The 18379-nt window shown below is 37.9% G+C and overlaps 1 protein-coding gene across 5 annotated transcripts in view; it reads left to right on the top strand.

Moving 5' to 3' along the window:
* LOC146002789 (uncharacterized) overlaps window positions 1-18379 on the top strand; it is a 53656-nt gene that overhangs the window by 8289 nt on the left and 26988 nt on the right. For all 5 annotated transcript variants that reach the window (XM_083140723.1, XM_083140724.1, XM_083140728.1 and 2 more), the window contains exons 2-3: window positions 3036-3185; window positions 6400-6560. In XM_083140723.1, coding sequence (XP_082996849.1) covers window positions 3036-3185; window positions 6400-6560 — 311 coding nt within the window. The remainder of the gene's footprint in view (window positions 1-3035; window positions 3186-6399; window positions 6561-18379) is intronic.

Genomic DNA, 18379 nt, shown 5'->3' with positions numbered 1-18379 from the left:
CAAAAAGTCTTTGCGCCTAACTTTTTCTAGCTTGTTATAAGTGTTATTACAAAAGCGTGATATACGAGCGATGCAGTAGGCTTTTCTTGGAACGGTCCTATTGTAACTTCTGATCTCTTCCATCTGTTTTCTTCCATGGCATGGCGTTGTTATCAGTTGGCAAAGATGGCCGGAGTGCTCAGGAAGTTCACGCTCTTATGAGCAGCAAAGTGTTATTAGTTTTTTTTATGGTGCAAAGGACAAAGAGCCACAGATATCCATAGGGAAATGGAGCCAGTGTTTATCAGTGCAAAGTGTGCAGTGGTGGTGCAAGGAGTTTTAAAATGGACGGGAGAATGTGGAGGACAATGAGCGATCAGGCCGACCTCGTTCCTTGCTGACACTGGACAGCATTGCCCGTGTTGATGAAATGGTGAAAGCTGATCAACGTGTTCATCTGAAGGACATTGCCACTGAACTTGGCATTTCCTATGGTAGTGTTTACGACATTGTTCACGATTCGTTGGGATACTGCAAAGTGTCGTGTCAGTTGGTTCCTGAGCTTCTTGATGATGAACGTTGTTTAAAAAACGAATAACACTTCGCTGCTCTTATGGTGTGAACTTCCTGAGCACTCCGGCCATCTTTGCCAACTGATAACAGCGCCGTGTCATGGAAGAAATCAGAAGTTACAATAGGGCCATTCCAAGAAAAGCCTACTGCATCACTCATAAATATCGCTTTTGTAATAACACTTATAACAAGCTAGGAAGAAAATAGGCGCAAAGACTTTTCAATTTGCCCTCGTATATACAAATCGTGTAAGTAATTGCCTGGGTGTCCACTTTTATCAGTATCATTCTTAAAATATGTGTATACTATGCCTAAATATATTTGTTAAAATTTGATAATGGTAATTAAATGTTATAGCCAAAGCTTTCAAATGTGTTTTACAGTTTACACCCATGTGTTTCATACACTGTCACAAGTGATTAAACTTTGTAATAACCAATTAGTTACACACACTTGCAGTCTCCTTCACCTTTTCTCATTTTATGAAATTTAATCAAGATATTATGTGTTAAATTTATATAATTGTTATATCACGGTCGTACAGTAAAAGGAAGAATTAACGTGTCCAAAATATATGCATTTATAATGAAACCAAAATTTAGTTTCTCTCAATACAGATTAGAATCAAAGTTTCTGTGCATATACGTGTATTTTTCAATCTATTCTGCACTTTCTAATTATTATTTTCTTTTCATTCATTTGCACAGTTCTCCTTAGTTTCATGCTGTCAGCTGAAAGACTCAACGAGTGGACATTTGCATGCAGTGTTGCATATATATAAATAAATGTGGATCTGTGCATTAAAACTACATTTCTTTTCTTTGCAATACTGTATTTCTTCGATGGTTTGAATCCATCGTGCTCAGTGTGTCGCTCTGATATCAACAATAATATTGTGGCAACATGATGTGAACAGAAGCTACAGAATTCTCCATATTAATCAACTTTTACCCAGAAATTCTTAACAATACATTTATATTGTTATTTTAATCTTAAATCCCATGGTGTTTGAATATAGGTGACATACCTGTTGTAATGGTTTCACATAAATATGGCTTTTATTTTATAAATAATCTGTCGTAAGAACCTGTTTGCCGCCATAAAAAAAGGTATAAATTTATATATGTGTATATATAATACTGGCTCCTGAGAAAAAGGGGCTGAAATATTTTTATTTTTTCTACCCCTGTACATACGAGGTGGTATCAAAAAGTTTTGAGACTAGCTCTGTTTACATGGAAGTACTTTATTTATCTACGTTTACACATGATCACCTTCAAAATAGTCACCTTGTACAGCAACACAGCGCTCCCAGTGTTTCTGCCACTGCTGGAATGCGTCCTTGAAGTCTTCTTTTCGAAGCTTGTCAAGCATCATCTGCGATTTGCACTGGATCTCCGCAATGGTGTCAAAACGGCGACCTGTGAGCTGGATCTTGAGCTTCGGGAAGATGGCGAAATCCGCAGGAGCCAAATCTGGTGAGTAGGGTGGGTGCAGAAGTGCGATCATCTTGTTTCTGGTGAGAAACTCACATGTGAGGAGAGTACGGTGACAGGGTGCATTTTCGTCGTGGATCAGCCAGTTTTTCGCGTGCCACAGATCTGGTCGCTTTCGCCAAATGTCCTCCCTCAGATGTCTTAAAACCTGGCAGTAGAACTCGCTATTGATGGTCTGGCCCCTGGGGACGAATTCGTGATGCACAATGCCGCAAATGTCGAAAAAGACAAGGTTGAGCTGCGGATTTGGCTCGCCTTGTTCGGTCATGGAGATGATGGGCTCTTCCACTGTGAAGACTGTTGCTATGTCTCAGGGTCGTACCCGTACACCCAAGTTTCATCACCAGTAATGATCCTAGTCATCCACGGCACGCTGACGGAGTTATTGGCAGACTTGGACGTGGTGTTCCTCATGCACAAGTTGCCGAATGGTTTCGACATTTTCGGGTGTTGTGCTTGTTGAAGGTCGTCCTGATCTCTCGTCGTCTTCCAGTGATGTTCTTCCACTCTTGAAGTGCGCTTGCCACTCAAAACACCTCGCACGACTCATTGCAGCATCGCAGTACACTTGCCGAATCATGTCAAGCATCTCTATGGCAGATTTGCCCAGTTTCACAGAGAATTTCACGTTCGCTCATTGTTCTAACTTGCTGTCCATGATGAAATCGCAGACGTGGTAACGCACGTGGTCAGAAGAGCACCAGCTGCACAGCTCACGATGTACACAGCACGATGTCTCTTGGCCCACTGACTAATGAAGGTTGGTGTTCCCTGTGCCTGTGCGTGCAGCCTTGCGCTGCCATCTGTTGGCGTGTTACAGAACTAGTCTCGAAACTTTTTGATACCACCTCGTACGTATTCAGTTTATATTGAATTTGAAAATTGAAATAGGATATTCATTCTAAACAGTTAGCACTACATCAATGTTAATTTTCTTGCTTGAATATTAATTACTTAATGTAACTTTCCTTCCTTCCATCCTTCCAGGCATCAAGTGCTATAAGTTCATCAGATTTGATGTGTACGAAGTGCCTAATCAATTTTGAAACATTCGATAGTTTCAGCCAAACTTGTGTCAAGTCAGAGGCAATTCTGAAAGCAGATTGGCAGAAGAGGGATTCAGCCACAACCAAACAGGTAAGGAACCATGGAATGAATTAGAAGAAGCTTAGTGTATGTGTTCTTTTTTGTGTCTTTCCTGTAATAATCCTCGTGTAACTTTTGAAGTCAAAGTCTGCTTCTTAGGTAGTGTCGTAAAGGCACCCAAGAGTCAGCCTTACTTCCATGTACAACGTCCCAGTAATGGCTTCTTGTAGGCTTTGGTCCCTGGTCCCACGGCCTGGATAATCTTTTGGGAGGTTCTGTTGTCCTGTGTTCATTCTTGTGTGTGCCCCTTTAATTTTTAGCCTGGTAGGGTGATTATAGTATAGTTTTAGTTCTTGTTAAGTAATGAATTAATTAGGTTTGAAAATTGAGTAACAAAATTTTTAACACCATTTTTTTTTTAGGGGCTTATCCCCATAATCAATGATGGGGAAAAATAGCTCATGTGCTAACGTACCCATACACTAAATCAATCATTAGTCTTCTTTAGGCATTGAATGTAGAGCCTCTACATAGCTAAATAGATAGTCCTATTGTCTTTGAGGTTAAGAAATGCACAGGCACATGTACAAGGTGGTGCAGGGATATGGGAAATTTTGAATCTAGGATTAGCAACACTGTAGCACCAACATTTGTTTGGGACCGATGCGAGATCATTGAGAAGGCTTTGCATTTAGTAAGGATGGTGGGCCGGACCCTGTGGCCAAGTGGTTAGCACATTGTGCTGCAATGCCAAGGGTCCCGTGTTTGAATCCCGCTCAGGCTTGGTTGTTTGTGAATGTCCATTCATCAATTTCATCACTCATCCCCATCTTCGCAAATTAGCCAAGAGGCACAAAACGCGAAGTAAAATAAACAAAATCAATCAATCAATCAGTAAGGATGGTGCATTGGAGTGGTGCGGAATGTGCGGTCGCTGTGAAAGCGTTTTATATGAATGGTGCTAATGTAACTGCAATGCAGAGGGTATTTCGGCAGGATTACCGTCTAGGATGTCACGGTCATGTCCCATCGGCTCACGCGATTACAACCTGGGTGCGTAATTTCAAAGAAACTGGTTCAGCCTTGATGAAGAAGCTCCCAGGTGGCGTTCAAACGGTATGTACCCCAGAGAATATGGAATCAGTTTTGAGTTGCCATTGAGAAGAGTCCTCGTTGCTCTATTCGACAACATGCATCAGCAGTACAGTTGAGTCAAAGAAGCATACATGGAATAACGCATGAATTACAGTTCCACCCCTATAAGTTACAGATTGTGCAGCAACTACATCCTCACGACCCTGTGTTGCGTAAGGGTGTTCGGTAAAGTTAACGAGGATGCCATTTTCCTTAACAATTTGTGGATGTCAGACGAAGCATATTTCCACCTTAGCGGCTATGTTAACAGAATGTCCGTTACTGGGCAAAGGAAAATCCTTGTCAGTTTCCCGAGCATCCATTACATAACACACAAAGGTTACAGTATGGTGTGCAGTGTCATATCATGGTGTCATTGGTCCTTATTGTTTTGAAAGTGAGGAGGGCATTGAAACGACGGTGACATCAGCTCAGTATGTTGCTAAGCTTGAAATGTTCTTTGCACCAAAGTTGCACGATGCACATCTTGACTTCGAAAACATGTGGTTTGAGAAGGACGGAGCCACGTCCCATGCAGCTAAGCAGTCGATGGATGCCATTCGCAAATTGTTTGAAAGGCTGGTCATTTCACGTAACTGTGGTATTCCATGGTCTCCGAGATCCCCTGATCTCAACGTGTATAATTTCTTTCTGTGGGGGCATCTCAAAAGCAAAGTATACAGCACACGTCCTGCAACCATCGCTGAACTGAAACAGAAGATTGAAGATGAAATCACTGGCATTCTTCGAGACATGATACACCGAACATTCCAGAGTTTTCACAGCAGCCTATCAGAATGTGTACGACGAGATGGAACACATCTTTCCAATGTCATCTTCAAGAAGTAAAGTGACATTCATTATAACCGAACAAATACTTACAATTATATATTTTATATACTTTATTATATCCCTAGCAACATTATTAATATGAGATAAATTAAATGCATTTCAATCATGCGTACTCTGTACATGCATTTCCATGGATTAAATGTATTTTTCCTGTGTTTATTCATGCATTTACATCAATTGAAATTTTCCACTTTACACCCAAAGTGTAAATTTATAGAACTTCTTAATTAAAACTGATTATAACTCTTTATTTACCTGACATTTCTACAGCCAACCTCCATGCAGTTACAGTACATGTTTGACACGTGCACAGTCTGCATGCTTTAATTTGACTCTGCCAGCTGCATAGGCTGTCTGCTAGTGTGATGGGGTGATTTGGGAGATTGGAACTTACTTAGATGTGTCCCTGGCTCTTAATTTTCTTAGCGTACACAATGGCCTTTTTGTGTGTAAAAAAAAGAAGTCTGGTGACTGTGGTGGCCATAGGACAGCACGTTGAACAATATCACCTATGTAACCAGACTTTTGCCTCACCCACACTAGCACTGAGGAACAGATCATATGATGTGCCCTGAAAAACTTCAATTTTACACAATTTTTGTAAATTTCATTATGGGTAATAATGAATCATATTTTAGCACAGCATATCAACAGAAAAGCTGATCTAATCTGATCTGAAAGTATCTTCACTTTGGTCTACAATGAGCTCTAGTTGCCAATTCTTTCATGGCTCTTACCTCCACCCACATTCGTCATTCTTTACTACAGCAATCGGCATCAAGATGCTTCACTGAAGATGACTCCGCTACTAACACACATTAGATAGTGATAGGTTTGCCTCATCATCATAGTGAGCCAATTGTGCCACATATGCAATGATAAATAACAAAAATAAGAATGTATACATTACCAGCATCCACGGCAGAGTAATCAGCACAATACCATGCTAGGGGTCCCGGGTTCAAATCCCAGCCAGGCCATGGGTGTTGTTTGTGAGTGTTTCTTCATCAATTTCATCATATCATCTCTCATCCTGATCTTCGTGATTAGCCAAAAGTGAAGTAAAATCAACCAAATTAATTAAACAATCCAAACTGTGTAAAACATTGTAACACACCAGTGCTATCCCATTTCTCTTTCGATTGGGGCTAGTCTTAATGAAGTTCTATCTACAGGAAGTGTGTTTTTTAAATATAATTATTTAATATAAAATGCTTCTGGCTACATTGACAGTGTGTAAATATTTATGTCTGGTGTTGATGTCTATTTTTATTCACAGGTTAAAAAGAAATGCCAAAGTAAATTGGATGACCAAGTCTCTAATCATTGTGCAGACAATGATATTGCTGGTGAAGATTCTTCTACTGGTGAGGTTTCTTCTGCTGGTGAAGTTTCATCTCGCAGATCTGATGGCAAGAAACGGAAGACCACAGCAGCAAGGTAGGTGCATTGATTACTGGCATAGCCAGATTTGTATGTAAATATGTATAATTTAAATTGTGTTTTTTAAGTTCACTATGCACAGAGATTCTAATCAGGACTGGACCTACAGTTTAAAGTAGGATTCATGATTGTGTTAAATACCAAAGGCTTTCTGTTCATCTCAATTTTGCTCATATTGAACTCTGATTATTTTAAATCTTGACAATAGATCATGCATCTGGTTTTCTAGAATTCCTCTCAAAACAGTCGTCTGTGACAGAAGTTTGAGGAACTAAGATTACATTCGACATACTTTTTTGTGGATTACGAAGCAGTCAAAAATCTTCATAATAAACATATTTTCTTGCTGACTTTTGAAATAAGATGGTTGAAGAATTATTTAATGGTGAGGGGCAAGTTGGAGATATGATCAAAATGAAGTTGGAGTCTGTTTTCTAACAAGAAATTCAGAAGGTTATTGCACTTTTACAGTATTTAGTAATTCAAATGTGCAAACAAACTTGGACTTAACGCCAAAAGGGTAAAGGATATTTTAAATATGCTTCCATTACTTCATGCGATATTAAATGTACTTTCAGTCCATATAAATCCATATTTAGGGGCAACAGGGAATTCGCAAGTCAGCACTTAAAAAAAGAAAGTTTACTAATCCATTGTTTCTGTAACGGAAAGTAAAGCACATTTTGTATTGCATTATGATTACTGAATGTCACAGATGCTTAATGCATTTTATTTAGCTCAGCAAATGGCTTCCTTAACACTAGGAGAACGTTACCTATCATTTTCACGGGTGACCTTATTTTTATTGTAATTTTAACAATGTTAATTTTACTCAACAGCTTCCATGTTCTGTGACTTTTAACAAATATTAATGGTCTACACTTGTGTAAAAAGTTAAACTTTTATCTCGCGTGTGAACACTAATACACTGGATTAGTACATTTTGATGGGTACAGTTTTTAGGTAGATACATCTAGTTAGCAATAGCATATTTTAAGCATGAGTGTGAGTTCATCTTTGCTCACAGTTGTTCATCTGACGGATGTATTTTCAATGTGAATGTTAGTTCAGATCGGTGAACAAATTATCTAGAGTAAAATATTGGCAACCTTTATATGTCCCCCGAACATGGCTTACTGGATCGTGATGTAGCTACCTTATTATCTCTGTGATTTTGTAAGATGTCGAATCTGAAGGAGAGGACAATATTTATGAATATGATGAGTGCAGAGAACAGAGAAGATATTGATAATGTCAGAATAGATGTTCATTACATACAACTTATGAACTTTTCTACAATTATTCTTTGAATTAAGATGTGTAAGATGACAGTACATGTGAGTGTCAGCAGATTGATGTTTCCTGATTTATTGATTTTTATTGATTCATTTTGTTTATTTTACTTTGCTTTTGTGCCACTTTTGGCTAATTGCGAAGATGGGGATGAAATTGATGAATTGACCCTCACAAGCATCCATGCCCAGGCCAGGATTCGAACTCAGGACCCCTGACATTATAGCACGATATGCTAACCACTACAGCATGGGGTCCGGCATATCCTCCTTTCCAATGGAGTTTTCGTGTATTTCTAATTTTTGTGATAGAATGACGTAATTATTTTTTCAAAAGTTCCCACTAAAGAAAAAAGTATACACAATCTAAATGGTAAAAAAAATGTTTCACAATAGACTCAAAAATACACCATAAGTAAATAAATCAAATACACTCATAAATAATATATGAATAAATGAAATAAATACATGAAATGCATATACACACCATGATGTTGAAAGATGATATATTTATGTATATATTTAATTATAGTTTTGACAATGTTCAGTTAACTCCACATCATCCATGATTTAATTGAATATGCATAACTCCGTCTTCCTGACCAGACAATTTGTTCCTTTTGTGCCCCTCTATTAGCCACTGTAGGGGACAGAATTTGTAACAAATGGTTAAGATGATGTGAAAATAAGAGCAATAAAAGAAACGAGATTTGATTCAAGCTCCGAATAAAAGAAGTGAAAAATATTACATGGAAAATCTGTGTCTGTCAAAATGAAAGTTCGTCCTAGTAGGTAGCTAATTCCCATTTTTCATGGTTGTAAGTCCATATTTAATTTCATATTTTGGTTAAAATAACTAAATATACATATATTTACAAATCTAAATCTGTTCCCTGGATGTAACTTTCTAAGATAATCCTGTTAGACATTTTCAAATACAGTGGAACCTCAATGTTGTTTAAAGAACATACAGTGCAAAAAAAAGTCTGAATTTTATGAAATTTCAAGATGTTGCTTTATTAGCACCAAGAGGTAAGATCTATGAAGCAGGAAAATGCAAAATCCAAGAATGTCCATCAGGGTTTTGCTGTATTTGCAAAGTGTGTGCGTGTTCAGTCAAGTTATGCTTTTTCACAAATGCTTAATGATATATCCACTGGCAGCTTTAGTGCAGTTCTCTTCCTCTTCTTCAGCAGACAGAAATACTTCAATGAAACCACATGCTATAAAAATTATAAAAGTTGGGATCCTGTAGCTTCATGGTGATTGGCAGTTGCCATTTTGTCTAAGTAGTCTCCAATTTGTTTATCCTAGAAGATTCAAATTATGCATGTTGAACTAAGATTGTGAACATAACTCATTTTCTGCTTTAAGGTTGAATTTGATTGAATTTTTGTATTAAGTTCACCATGGGTCATACTAGTTCCACACCCCCTATATGCCTTCATGGTGTGATGCAAGGCACAGGGGAGCACTTTACTTTTTTTTTACGGGTCACACTAGTTTGTGTATAATTTGATTCTGTGATGCACAAAAAGTGCTGCTGGACATCATGTGATGTCGATGATGTCGAATTTTTACAAATATTTATTACAAACATTCTTATCTTTGTACATAAGAGTTGTTGCATTGGCAATCATTTTACCTGTTGACGTTTCTTTATTATAAGGCATAGAACTTCTGCTGGAAAAATAAGCTGCACTTTGGTCAGTTTGGCAAGTTACATATCCTCTTGCATTGAGGTTACTTGTGGTTGATTATTCTGCCTGAAACAGGAATTTGTATGAAAGTGATCTGGAATCGGTGTGTTGTCACATAATGCTTTAAGGATTATTATTATCCAATTGAGTACAAGGAATATGTTACAGACATTTTACGCAGGACAGTGTTGGATTCTTAAGTATGATTTTCTCATTCTCTTAATGTTGGCTGTAGTGGCACATAAATTCCAAAGTATATAGAGTATAGACACATCATTATATTTCATCAGAAGAAAAACATGTCTGCACAAAGTTCTACTATTTTTTAAGACTGGCTAAGAAAGCCATGAATCTAAGATAAAGGTACACATTTTGAAATGTGACCTTGAAACATCTAATTTATGAATTAATACAAAATAATTAATTCTTGCACTGGAGTAGGCATCATAAACAAAGCTCTATGTAATGCATTTTAAGACATGGCCTAATCTGCCATATTTGCAGATTTTAATATTTGGCTTCCAACAGTCTAAATTTTTTAGTTAAAGAAAAAAATATATATAAAATAGACACTTACGTGAGTGAGTATCGTTGTTAAAACAATCTTGTAAACGACGTTTCGCAGAGCTACGTGCCACTTCTTCAGGTTTCTTTTTGATCAGCACATAAAATACTTCGTCAGGTAGACAAATCCAGGATAGGGTAAAAAAGGTTTTGGATTAAGAGACGTAAAATTACATAACTGTTAAAAATGCCATAAAAACTTGACGTATACTTCTAAAGGAGCTGTGTTCCCATTCTACCTACATGGCTGATTAACTGCTGTTACGTATGTGTGTTACATTCCTTCCAATGAGAACTTTATCGTTTCCGATGCAGCGTGAGTCACTTCCGGCGTGACATGGAATTTCACAGGCTCGTCATCGTTTTTACCCCATTGTTTAAACATTTTGATCCATTTTTCATCCAAGTTGCTGTCGTCCGTATTTAATTTCTTCCCCCTATCTATACAAATACATGCTGCCTCATGAACGTTTCTATCGCGTTGTTTAAAAACTCTCTTTGCCACTTCTTTTTTTCTAATATTATGTTTCTTTTCTATAACATGCTCGGATAGCCCTGTTTTCGGTACCAGTTCTTTTTATGTCCTTGTCATGCTCATCCCAGGTTAGGTTAGCTATTCCCATGCTCCTTCCAGTTTGTCCTATCTATTCTTTATTGCATGAACAAATTATCCTATATACGCCCTTCTCATCCCTGTCCTCGTTACATCCCTTTCTGTCCTTTTTGTATTCTGTAAAATACTTCTCGATATTTCGTGGTGCTCTCATTTCTCCTTTTAATCTAAAGTCTTTTAGGATTCTATCAAACTTTTCCAACATCCCTTTTACATACGGAATCTCCACATATTTGTATTCTTCATCCCCTTTTTTCTTTGATTTCGCCTACGTCATTTCTATCTCCGTCTTTATTCAAAACTTTGTTGGCCCCCTTCTTTATTCTCCTCATTTCCTCGGTTTTATGACCATTTTTCAAACCCACTTTCATTATCCAATTTTCTTCTTTCTCCCTTTCTTCCCTACAGTTACAAAGTCTACCAGCCCATATGTAAAAATTCATAAAAACATTATTCTTAATTTTGTTTGCATGTTCAGAATCTTCATGTATATATCTATCCCCTGCCAATACTTTGTGATAAATGCCTGTTAAAACTCCATCTTTAACTCGTTCGATCCTTAAATCCAAAAAATTAATGACGCCATTTTTCTCCTTCTCACTTGTGAATTTTATTCTACTATCCTGTTCCCCCAGAATTTCAAAAATACAATCTAAAATTTATTTTTTCTCGATTATCAAAATGTCATCAACATACCTACAAAAGTATTTAATATCATTATTAACTTCAACCAATGCTTCCCTCTTATGAAAGGTAAGAATATGCTGGAAACTATTCCTGACACAGGGTTACCCATAGCTAATCCTTCTTTCTGTCTGTATATTTTCCTGTTAAAACTAAAACTATTGTATCCCGAAACAAGTTGGAACCATCTTACAAACTCCCAAGCCGTAACAACATCAATCCTCTTATCCATAACCCAATGTTGAAGACAGTCCACAGCTTTATCTCGGGGAACACTGGAATATAAGTTAATGACATCAAAGCTACAAATTTCATCCCCCCTCATTTATATTTATTTCATCTAATGCTATCCTCATTTCCCAAGAGTTCTCCACACTGTATTCAGTATTCCCCCCAATCTCCCTTAATCTCGATACTAAAGTTTTTGCCGGTATATACCCCGGGTGTGTGTACATGGGTATAATTGGCCTCATCGGGGTCCCTTCCTTATGCATTTTTGGGATGTCAAAAGTGATAGGAATTTCACTTTTTTTACATTATTCGATAAGTTTCTTCTTATCGGATCTTGAGAGAGTCAGACTTGTTTCAATCCCTTTCCTAACTTTATTTCTTATTTTACTAATGGGATTTTGTTCAATTACTCCAAAGTCACTATTGGTAAAACATTCTTCCAACTTCTCCCTGTATGTTCTTTTCTCCATTAATACCAATTTATTTTTCTTATCGGATCTTATAAGGAATAAATTGTTTTTGTCAACCCACTCTCTCACCCTTTTAAGTTTTTCTCCTAATTTTCGGTGTTGAATTTCCCTACTACTTTCCCTCTTCCCCTACCTTTTTCTTTCTAAACTCTTTCCTCAATAAGATCGTGTATTTTATGCCTCAATTCATTTTTCTCGTCCCTATCTGATAAAGTACTTATTGCATGTTCAGTAGCTATAAGAAATTACTCTCTCTCAATTGAAGCGAGAGCGAGTGACCTACTGCTGTTACGTCATCGCCACTACTGGTGTGATACAAGAAACGGCCGAGAATAGCTGTACAGGTGCTGCCACCTATAGTGAATTTTTAGAACTACGCAAGTTTTAATGTATTACGTAAGCATTTTACGCCAAGAACACAGAGAGATGTGACTTGTAGGATTTTCGGTAATTTTATTTATAATAAGCATAATTATTTACCGGAAATCTCTACACCTTGTACAGCTCACCGCTCAGGAGAAGATCCCTGCCGGAAGTCAAGTGACGTAGGGGCAGGCGACTCCACTATTAATGTTGGGCGAGTGCACCCTGGGTCAGAAACAAGCACTTTGGTCTCGCTGTAAGCTGTAAGGCTTGATTCACATCTACACTCAAATCACTGTCCACGCACGGTCAGGGGGTATCCACATTAGCGGTCAAGGTATGATCATCGTCAATCTGGGGTTAATTTCTTGACAGAGTACACCGATTTTTTATTATTTTTATTTTTTTAAAATAAAGAACCTGACAATTGTACTAACTACAATGTTTAAGATATTATTAACGATGGAATTGGCTGTTACAGCACTGGCGTTCGAAGAAAATAACAAAAAAAAATAAAAAATTAGGGAACATTTATTTGCACTTACAATGTGCAGAGCTACAAATGTCAACAATGGTAAACATTACTTTATTGATCTAGTTCTAGCATGAAAATTTTTGGGCTGATTGTTTCATATCGACATTGTTTATAATTTCTTTTATTCGAACGTTTCCGACACAACACGGCTAAATAATGTACAGGATAAGCAATACAAAAATATTCTGTACACTGAAAATAAAAAAAACAGCAACCAATGAGAAATAAACAAATTCATAATTCAAAACGAATTGAATTCATGATGACATGTCAAAATCATTGAGTCACATTAGAGTGAAGTGGTGTTTTCCTAATCTTTCTGGGGGAAACAAGTTTTCTCATCGGTGGCCGATCGTTCCGTTCAAGCGATTCTTTCCGAATCCTCTTGATTGTTGGCTCCGGCAAACCTGTTGCTGCAGATGCACGCTTGGTGCTCTGCGTAATTGACAGATTTCTTTTCTTCAGATTCACAGTCTCGGAATTCAATAACTTTGCTGATAATCTCACGTGCTTCACTATGCACAGTAGCACCTTTCCTCCTTACACCTGTCATAACTCTTAAAACACCACGAAAACCAATCAAAATCCCCCCAAAAATCACAATTAAACACCCACGCACAAGCACTTCCACAACGACAATGACCGCATCAGAAAACTTCCTGCTACCCCTAAAATCTGCAAATAGACCGGTTTTCCCCTGTCCCTCCGCACATCCTCACCCCTCATTTGGGGATCTTCTCGTGAGCGGTGAGCTGTAGTTCAGAAAGTATTGGATAATGCTCACTTGTGGGCCATCCTTAATTACCCCTGCTGAGAAGAGATCTTAAGATACACTGATTGGTCCACAAACACTTCCCTAATCTCCTGGATTAAAGATAAAATGATGAATGCTAAAGTAGGTAAGGCTGGGGACTGACTACTTGTGCAGAAATTAGCACATGGAGAAATGCAGCCCTGTGCGTGTGACAACCTTTTCATGCCATTTCTCTACTAGCAAGTATATGAAGCTCTATTTCCTTTTAAAGGTTAAGAAATAGTGTACAACTTCCATCTGGATGATTCTTATGAATCTTGTCGATCAAAATTTCTATTGAGCCTAGACTTCAAAACTCATTACCAAAATTTACCTTTTTAAAAGACAAGGCACATATAAAAATTAAGGGTCAATTAAATATATGAAACTCAAAAAGAATTGTAAAAATATTGTATTAATGGCTACAAACACATATGTGGGTGTATCCAAAAGAAACCGAACTAATTTTTGTGTGAACTTATTTATTAACAATTTAAGTACAAACCTTCAATTCCCTTCAAAGTACTCTCTACTTGCATTAAGACACTTGTCCAGTCTTTGATTCCATTTTTCAAAACATTTTTTAAAGTCATCTTTTGTGATGCGTGACAGTGCCTCCCTCGCTTTTTTCTTCACCTCAGCAACATCAGCAAAATGCTTTCCTTTCATGCCTCCTTTCATACTAGGAAACAAAAAAAAATCGCACAGGGCAAGGTCGGGTGAGTATGGGGGTGAGGAACAGGGGTCATACCATTTTTGGTCAAGAATTGTCGTACAGACAGGGCTGTGTGAGCCGGGACATTGTCATGATGGAAAAACCAGTCACCCGACTGCCACAAATCGGGCCGCTTCTGCCGCACACTGTTGTTTCTACTTCCAAGTAGAAAGCCTGGTTAACTGTCTGACCCTGTGGAACAAACTCTGAATGGTCCATCATCGATCTTCGTTGATGATTTCATGAATTTTTTCAACATTGTCATGTGTTCGGGCCGTGGAAGGATGACCAGAACAAGGTTTGTCATCAATTGACATTTCACCATTTTTGAAACGGGAAAACCACTCAAACACTTGAGTTTTCCCCATAGCATCATCCTTGTACGCCGTTTTTAACATTTCAAGAGTTTCTGTTCCACTCTTTCCGAACAAAAAGCAGAATTTCACCACTGCACGCTGTTCCCGAAAATCAGCCATTGCAAAAACGACGATCACACAAAACAGCTGTCACTCTGAACTCTGCTGAAACATGTCCTGACCTGCTTCAGCGACGGCACTCGGCTTACGGACTCAGGAAGGTTCGCTCTATGCGCTCCTAGCGCCAAAATATGGTACTACAAAAGCTCTGCCCACCACCAAATTAGTTTGGTTTCTTTTGGGTACGCCCACGTACATATCCACTTCATTTTTCAACATAGGTACCATTATTTTCCAAGCACTTTCGTGACCTCCTGGGATATCAGCCAATCCAATACAGTCTTTTTCAACACCTTGTTGTTGTTTTTTCCTTTTTTCAAATCGTTGAGATGCAAAGGCACCTTTTTTTAGGTGTAGGAAGACGTGACAGTTACTAGGTGGAAGATCCAGACTATACACAGGGTGATCAAAATTTTCTCATCCAAACCACCGAATCGTCTGCAGCCTGAGGGCAACAAATTGTGGTCTAGCATTATCATAGATTAGAACAGTTCTCAAGTGTCACATTTCACATTGTCAGTTTTGTATGGCATGTCTTAGTTTTGATATTGTTTCACAATATGCTTATGATGAGATTGTTTTTCCAAGTTCCGTGACATCCTCCGAAAGTGCATCTTGTTGGTCCCAGAAAATAGTTCCCATGTTTTTTTGTGTAGATAGATTTTGATTGAACTTTCTCATGTTAGAATGCATTACACTATTGCTGTACTTTTCCTTCAGTTCTTACACCCTGACCATACACTTCACACAATTCTCGGAGAATTTTGATAGCATTAAGAAATCGAATCACAGCCCGCACTTCTCAACTGGTGGGAGTGTGCAATCAGTAGGGAATGGATTTCTAGGTCCATACCTACTTTTTTTGCTGTCATAGACATATGGTACTTAGAGATTTTTGCGTTTCATGAACGCAGCACCCCTCTACTGAAATTCTATAGGACCTAAAAATGCCTAAATTAACCATAAATTTAGTGTAAATGCCTAAAAGCCCTTTTTAACTTGAAAAAATCATTTTAAACTATTCGCTTAACTTTAAAAATAACTTTTGTTGAGAACGACTCTTAATTTCTACCACAAAGGTTTGAGACCCTTAAACTTTGAGACCTTGAACGAATCCAAGTGGCAAAAGCAGCAATGCAACATGAAGGTGTGTCAACGTTTGTGCAAATTTCCACCAGCCTGTATCACGAAATTGGGAAAATGTGGAGCAAACTGACTGGATAAGGCGTTAAATCCTGTACTTTCCAGGCAATTAAAGGGACTATAGATAGATTATTCCAAACAAGATGCAGGCTGTTTTTACGCACTGAATCCTAGCTAAAAAATCATTCAGTTATTAAAACAGGGCCAACATATTCCTGGCCTCCAACAGTGTAAGAGTGCGTGAAGATTCCAAGAATACCTCTGTCTGATTGACTGTTTCCAGTGCCTGCTGTGACTAGTAGGAAAAGCAACCCTGCAAGTGACCAGTCATGTCTCCTTTTCCCCCGGTGGCACAACAGTTAGGTGAAAGATACGAGTTTGCATCGGAAACTACAACTGCCCTAGTGTAGAGGCTGTTCATCAAGGAGAGAACACCAGTACAAACGTGCCTGCAGTTTGAGTTTTTTTTAACACACTTTATGCACAGATAGATTAATCGGGACTTGAACTAAAGTTTAAGTGGGATCTGGGAACCACTATGTGCCTCCCATGGATATCGAACCTACGACCTCTTTTTAGTTACAAGGTGGCGACATTACCACTATGCCTCGGAGAGAACCAAACCTGCTTTGAGAATGAGGCACAGTTGCATTTATGAAGATTGCATCAATAACTTCCTGAAGCGTAGAGAGAAGGTTCTCCATGGATGCTTCTGGGTTGTAACTATCACATTGAAAGTTAATGGGATTGTTACAACCCAGAAGTGTCCATGGCTGTACAAGTGCCCATTCATGGACAACTGGAAGAACTTCACCATGGGGAACATTGAAAAGCATATGGTGATGCAGTGCTTCAAAATATGATGAAGTTTTTCTTTGGATAAATTCAAAGAATAATATTGCACTAAACATAGTCACTTTTGTGTACAAATTGCATCTAAAGCTAGTTATTCCATGAAATTATTATTAATTAATAATTATTCCTATTAATTTATTATAACTTTTTTTTAATGCACCTCATATATTGAGTACTATATAATGTACAAAATGTGCCTATGTCTTGTTGTGTATTCTGAATTTGTTCAGATGTTGTGGTTAATATCTGTGCATGTGCAATCTTTATCGAGGGGGAAGCAAGAAGGGAGTGGTGGAGTGTTATGAAAATGCTCTTGCTAATAGAATGTAAACACAAGATGAAATTCTGCTTTTCCCTATTTTATGTTGTACTTCTATGATTGTGATATTATACCAATGAGGCAGAAAAGCAATGTGTTTTACTTTTTTGAAATAAGTGAAATACTCCAAAGTGCATTTGGACAATGCTTATAACAATTGCATGGTTGATGGAAATAAAATATGAGGTGTTGAGGATACAAAGGCCGAACTCAACGTTGGGCGAAAAAGTTTTCCATAACTTGGTTTGTCAGGCATTAGTGAATATGGTATATAAGCTTTTCTGTTGAAGACGTCCTTCTAAATTAAGGCTGACAGAAGCTATCCTATCTTCTAAGAGCGGTAGAGCTCCAGATACGAAGGGTGAACTCAACACCCTAGCTCCCTGCTACTTGGACCCTGCCCCCCCTCCACTCCACCGCTTGGCACGTGGCTTGGATTCAATCCGTTTATTTTAGTTTAGTTTAGTTTGCCCATCACTTCTATTGCATACGTTGGTGGAATATTATCACTATCTCATTACGTGAATTATGGATAATCAAGTTGCGGGATACTCCAGAAAGCGAGGGAAAAACGAGACGACGTGGAAGGGTATTAGTGATCTACTGCTGTACGTTCCATTGCCATGATCAACATACTTCACAACCATTCTGGAAAATCAACCTGGAAAAAGCTCCACAAACAAGGGTGACGCTGAGGAAATAGAAGACGACCAAGTGGATTACGATAACTAAATTACATATTGTTCAGTTTAAAATAAAGTTATAATAATGTTTTAAATTCAATGAGAAAAAAAGTTGTGAGTTCTGATTTTGTTATTAGTGTATTGTGCAATACATTTCCTTTCATTAGTATTTTTGTGCAATATAGTGCAATATAGTTCTTTTCATTACAAGTCTGGTTTTCCCTAATTTTTTTTCCTGACATTTATTTTTTTTGCTCACTTTCGAATGTTTGTTATAGATAATATTTCTTAACACAATTTAGACATCCCAGAGCAAAAATAGCTAAAATACCTTTTTTGTTGAGTTCGCCCGAGTGCAAAATTACTTCAATGCATTTTTC

This window comes from Lepisma saccharinum, chromosome 19 (genome assembly GCF_977018435.1).
Source record: "Lepisma saccharinum chromosome 19, izLepSacc3.1, whole genome shotgun sequence".
Lineage (NCBI taxonomy): Eukaryota > Metazoa > Arthropoda > Insecta > Zygentoma > Lepismatidae > Lepisma > Lepisma saccharinum.
This window is presented reverse-complemented; position numbering and strand designations above follow the sequence as displayed.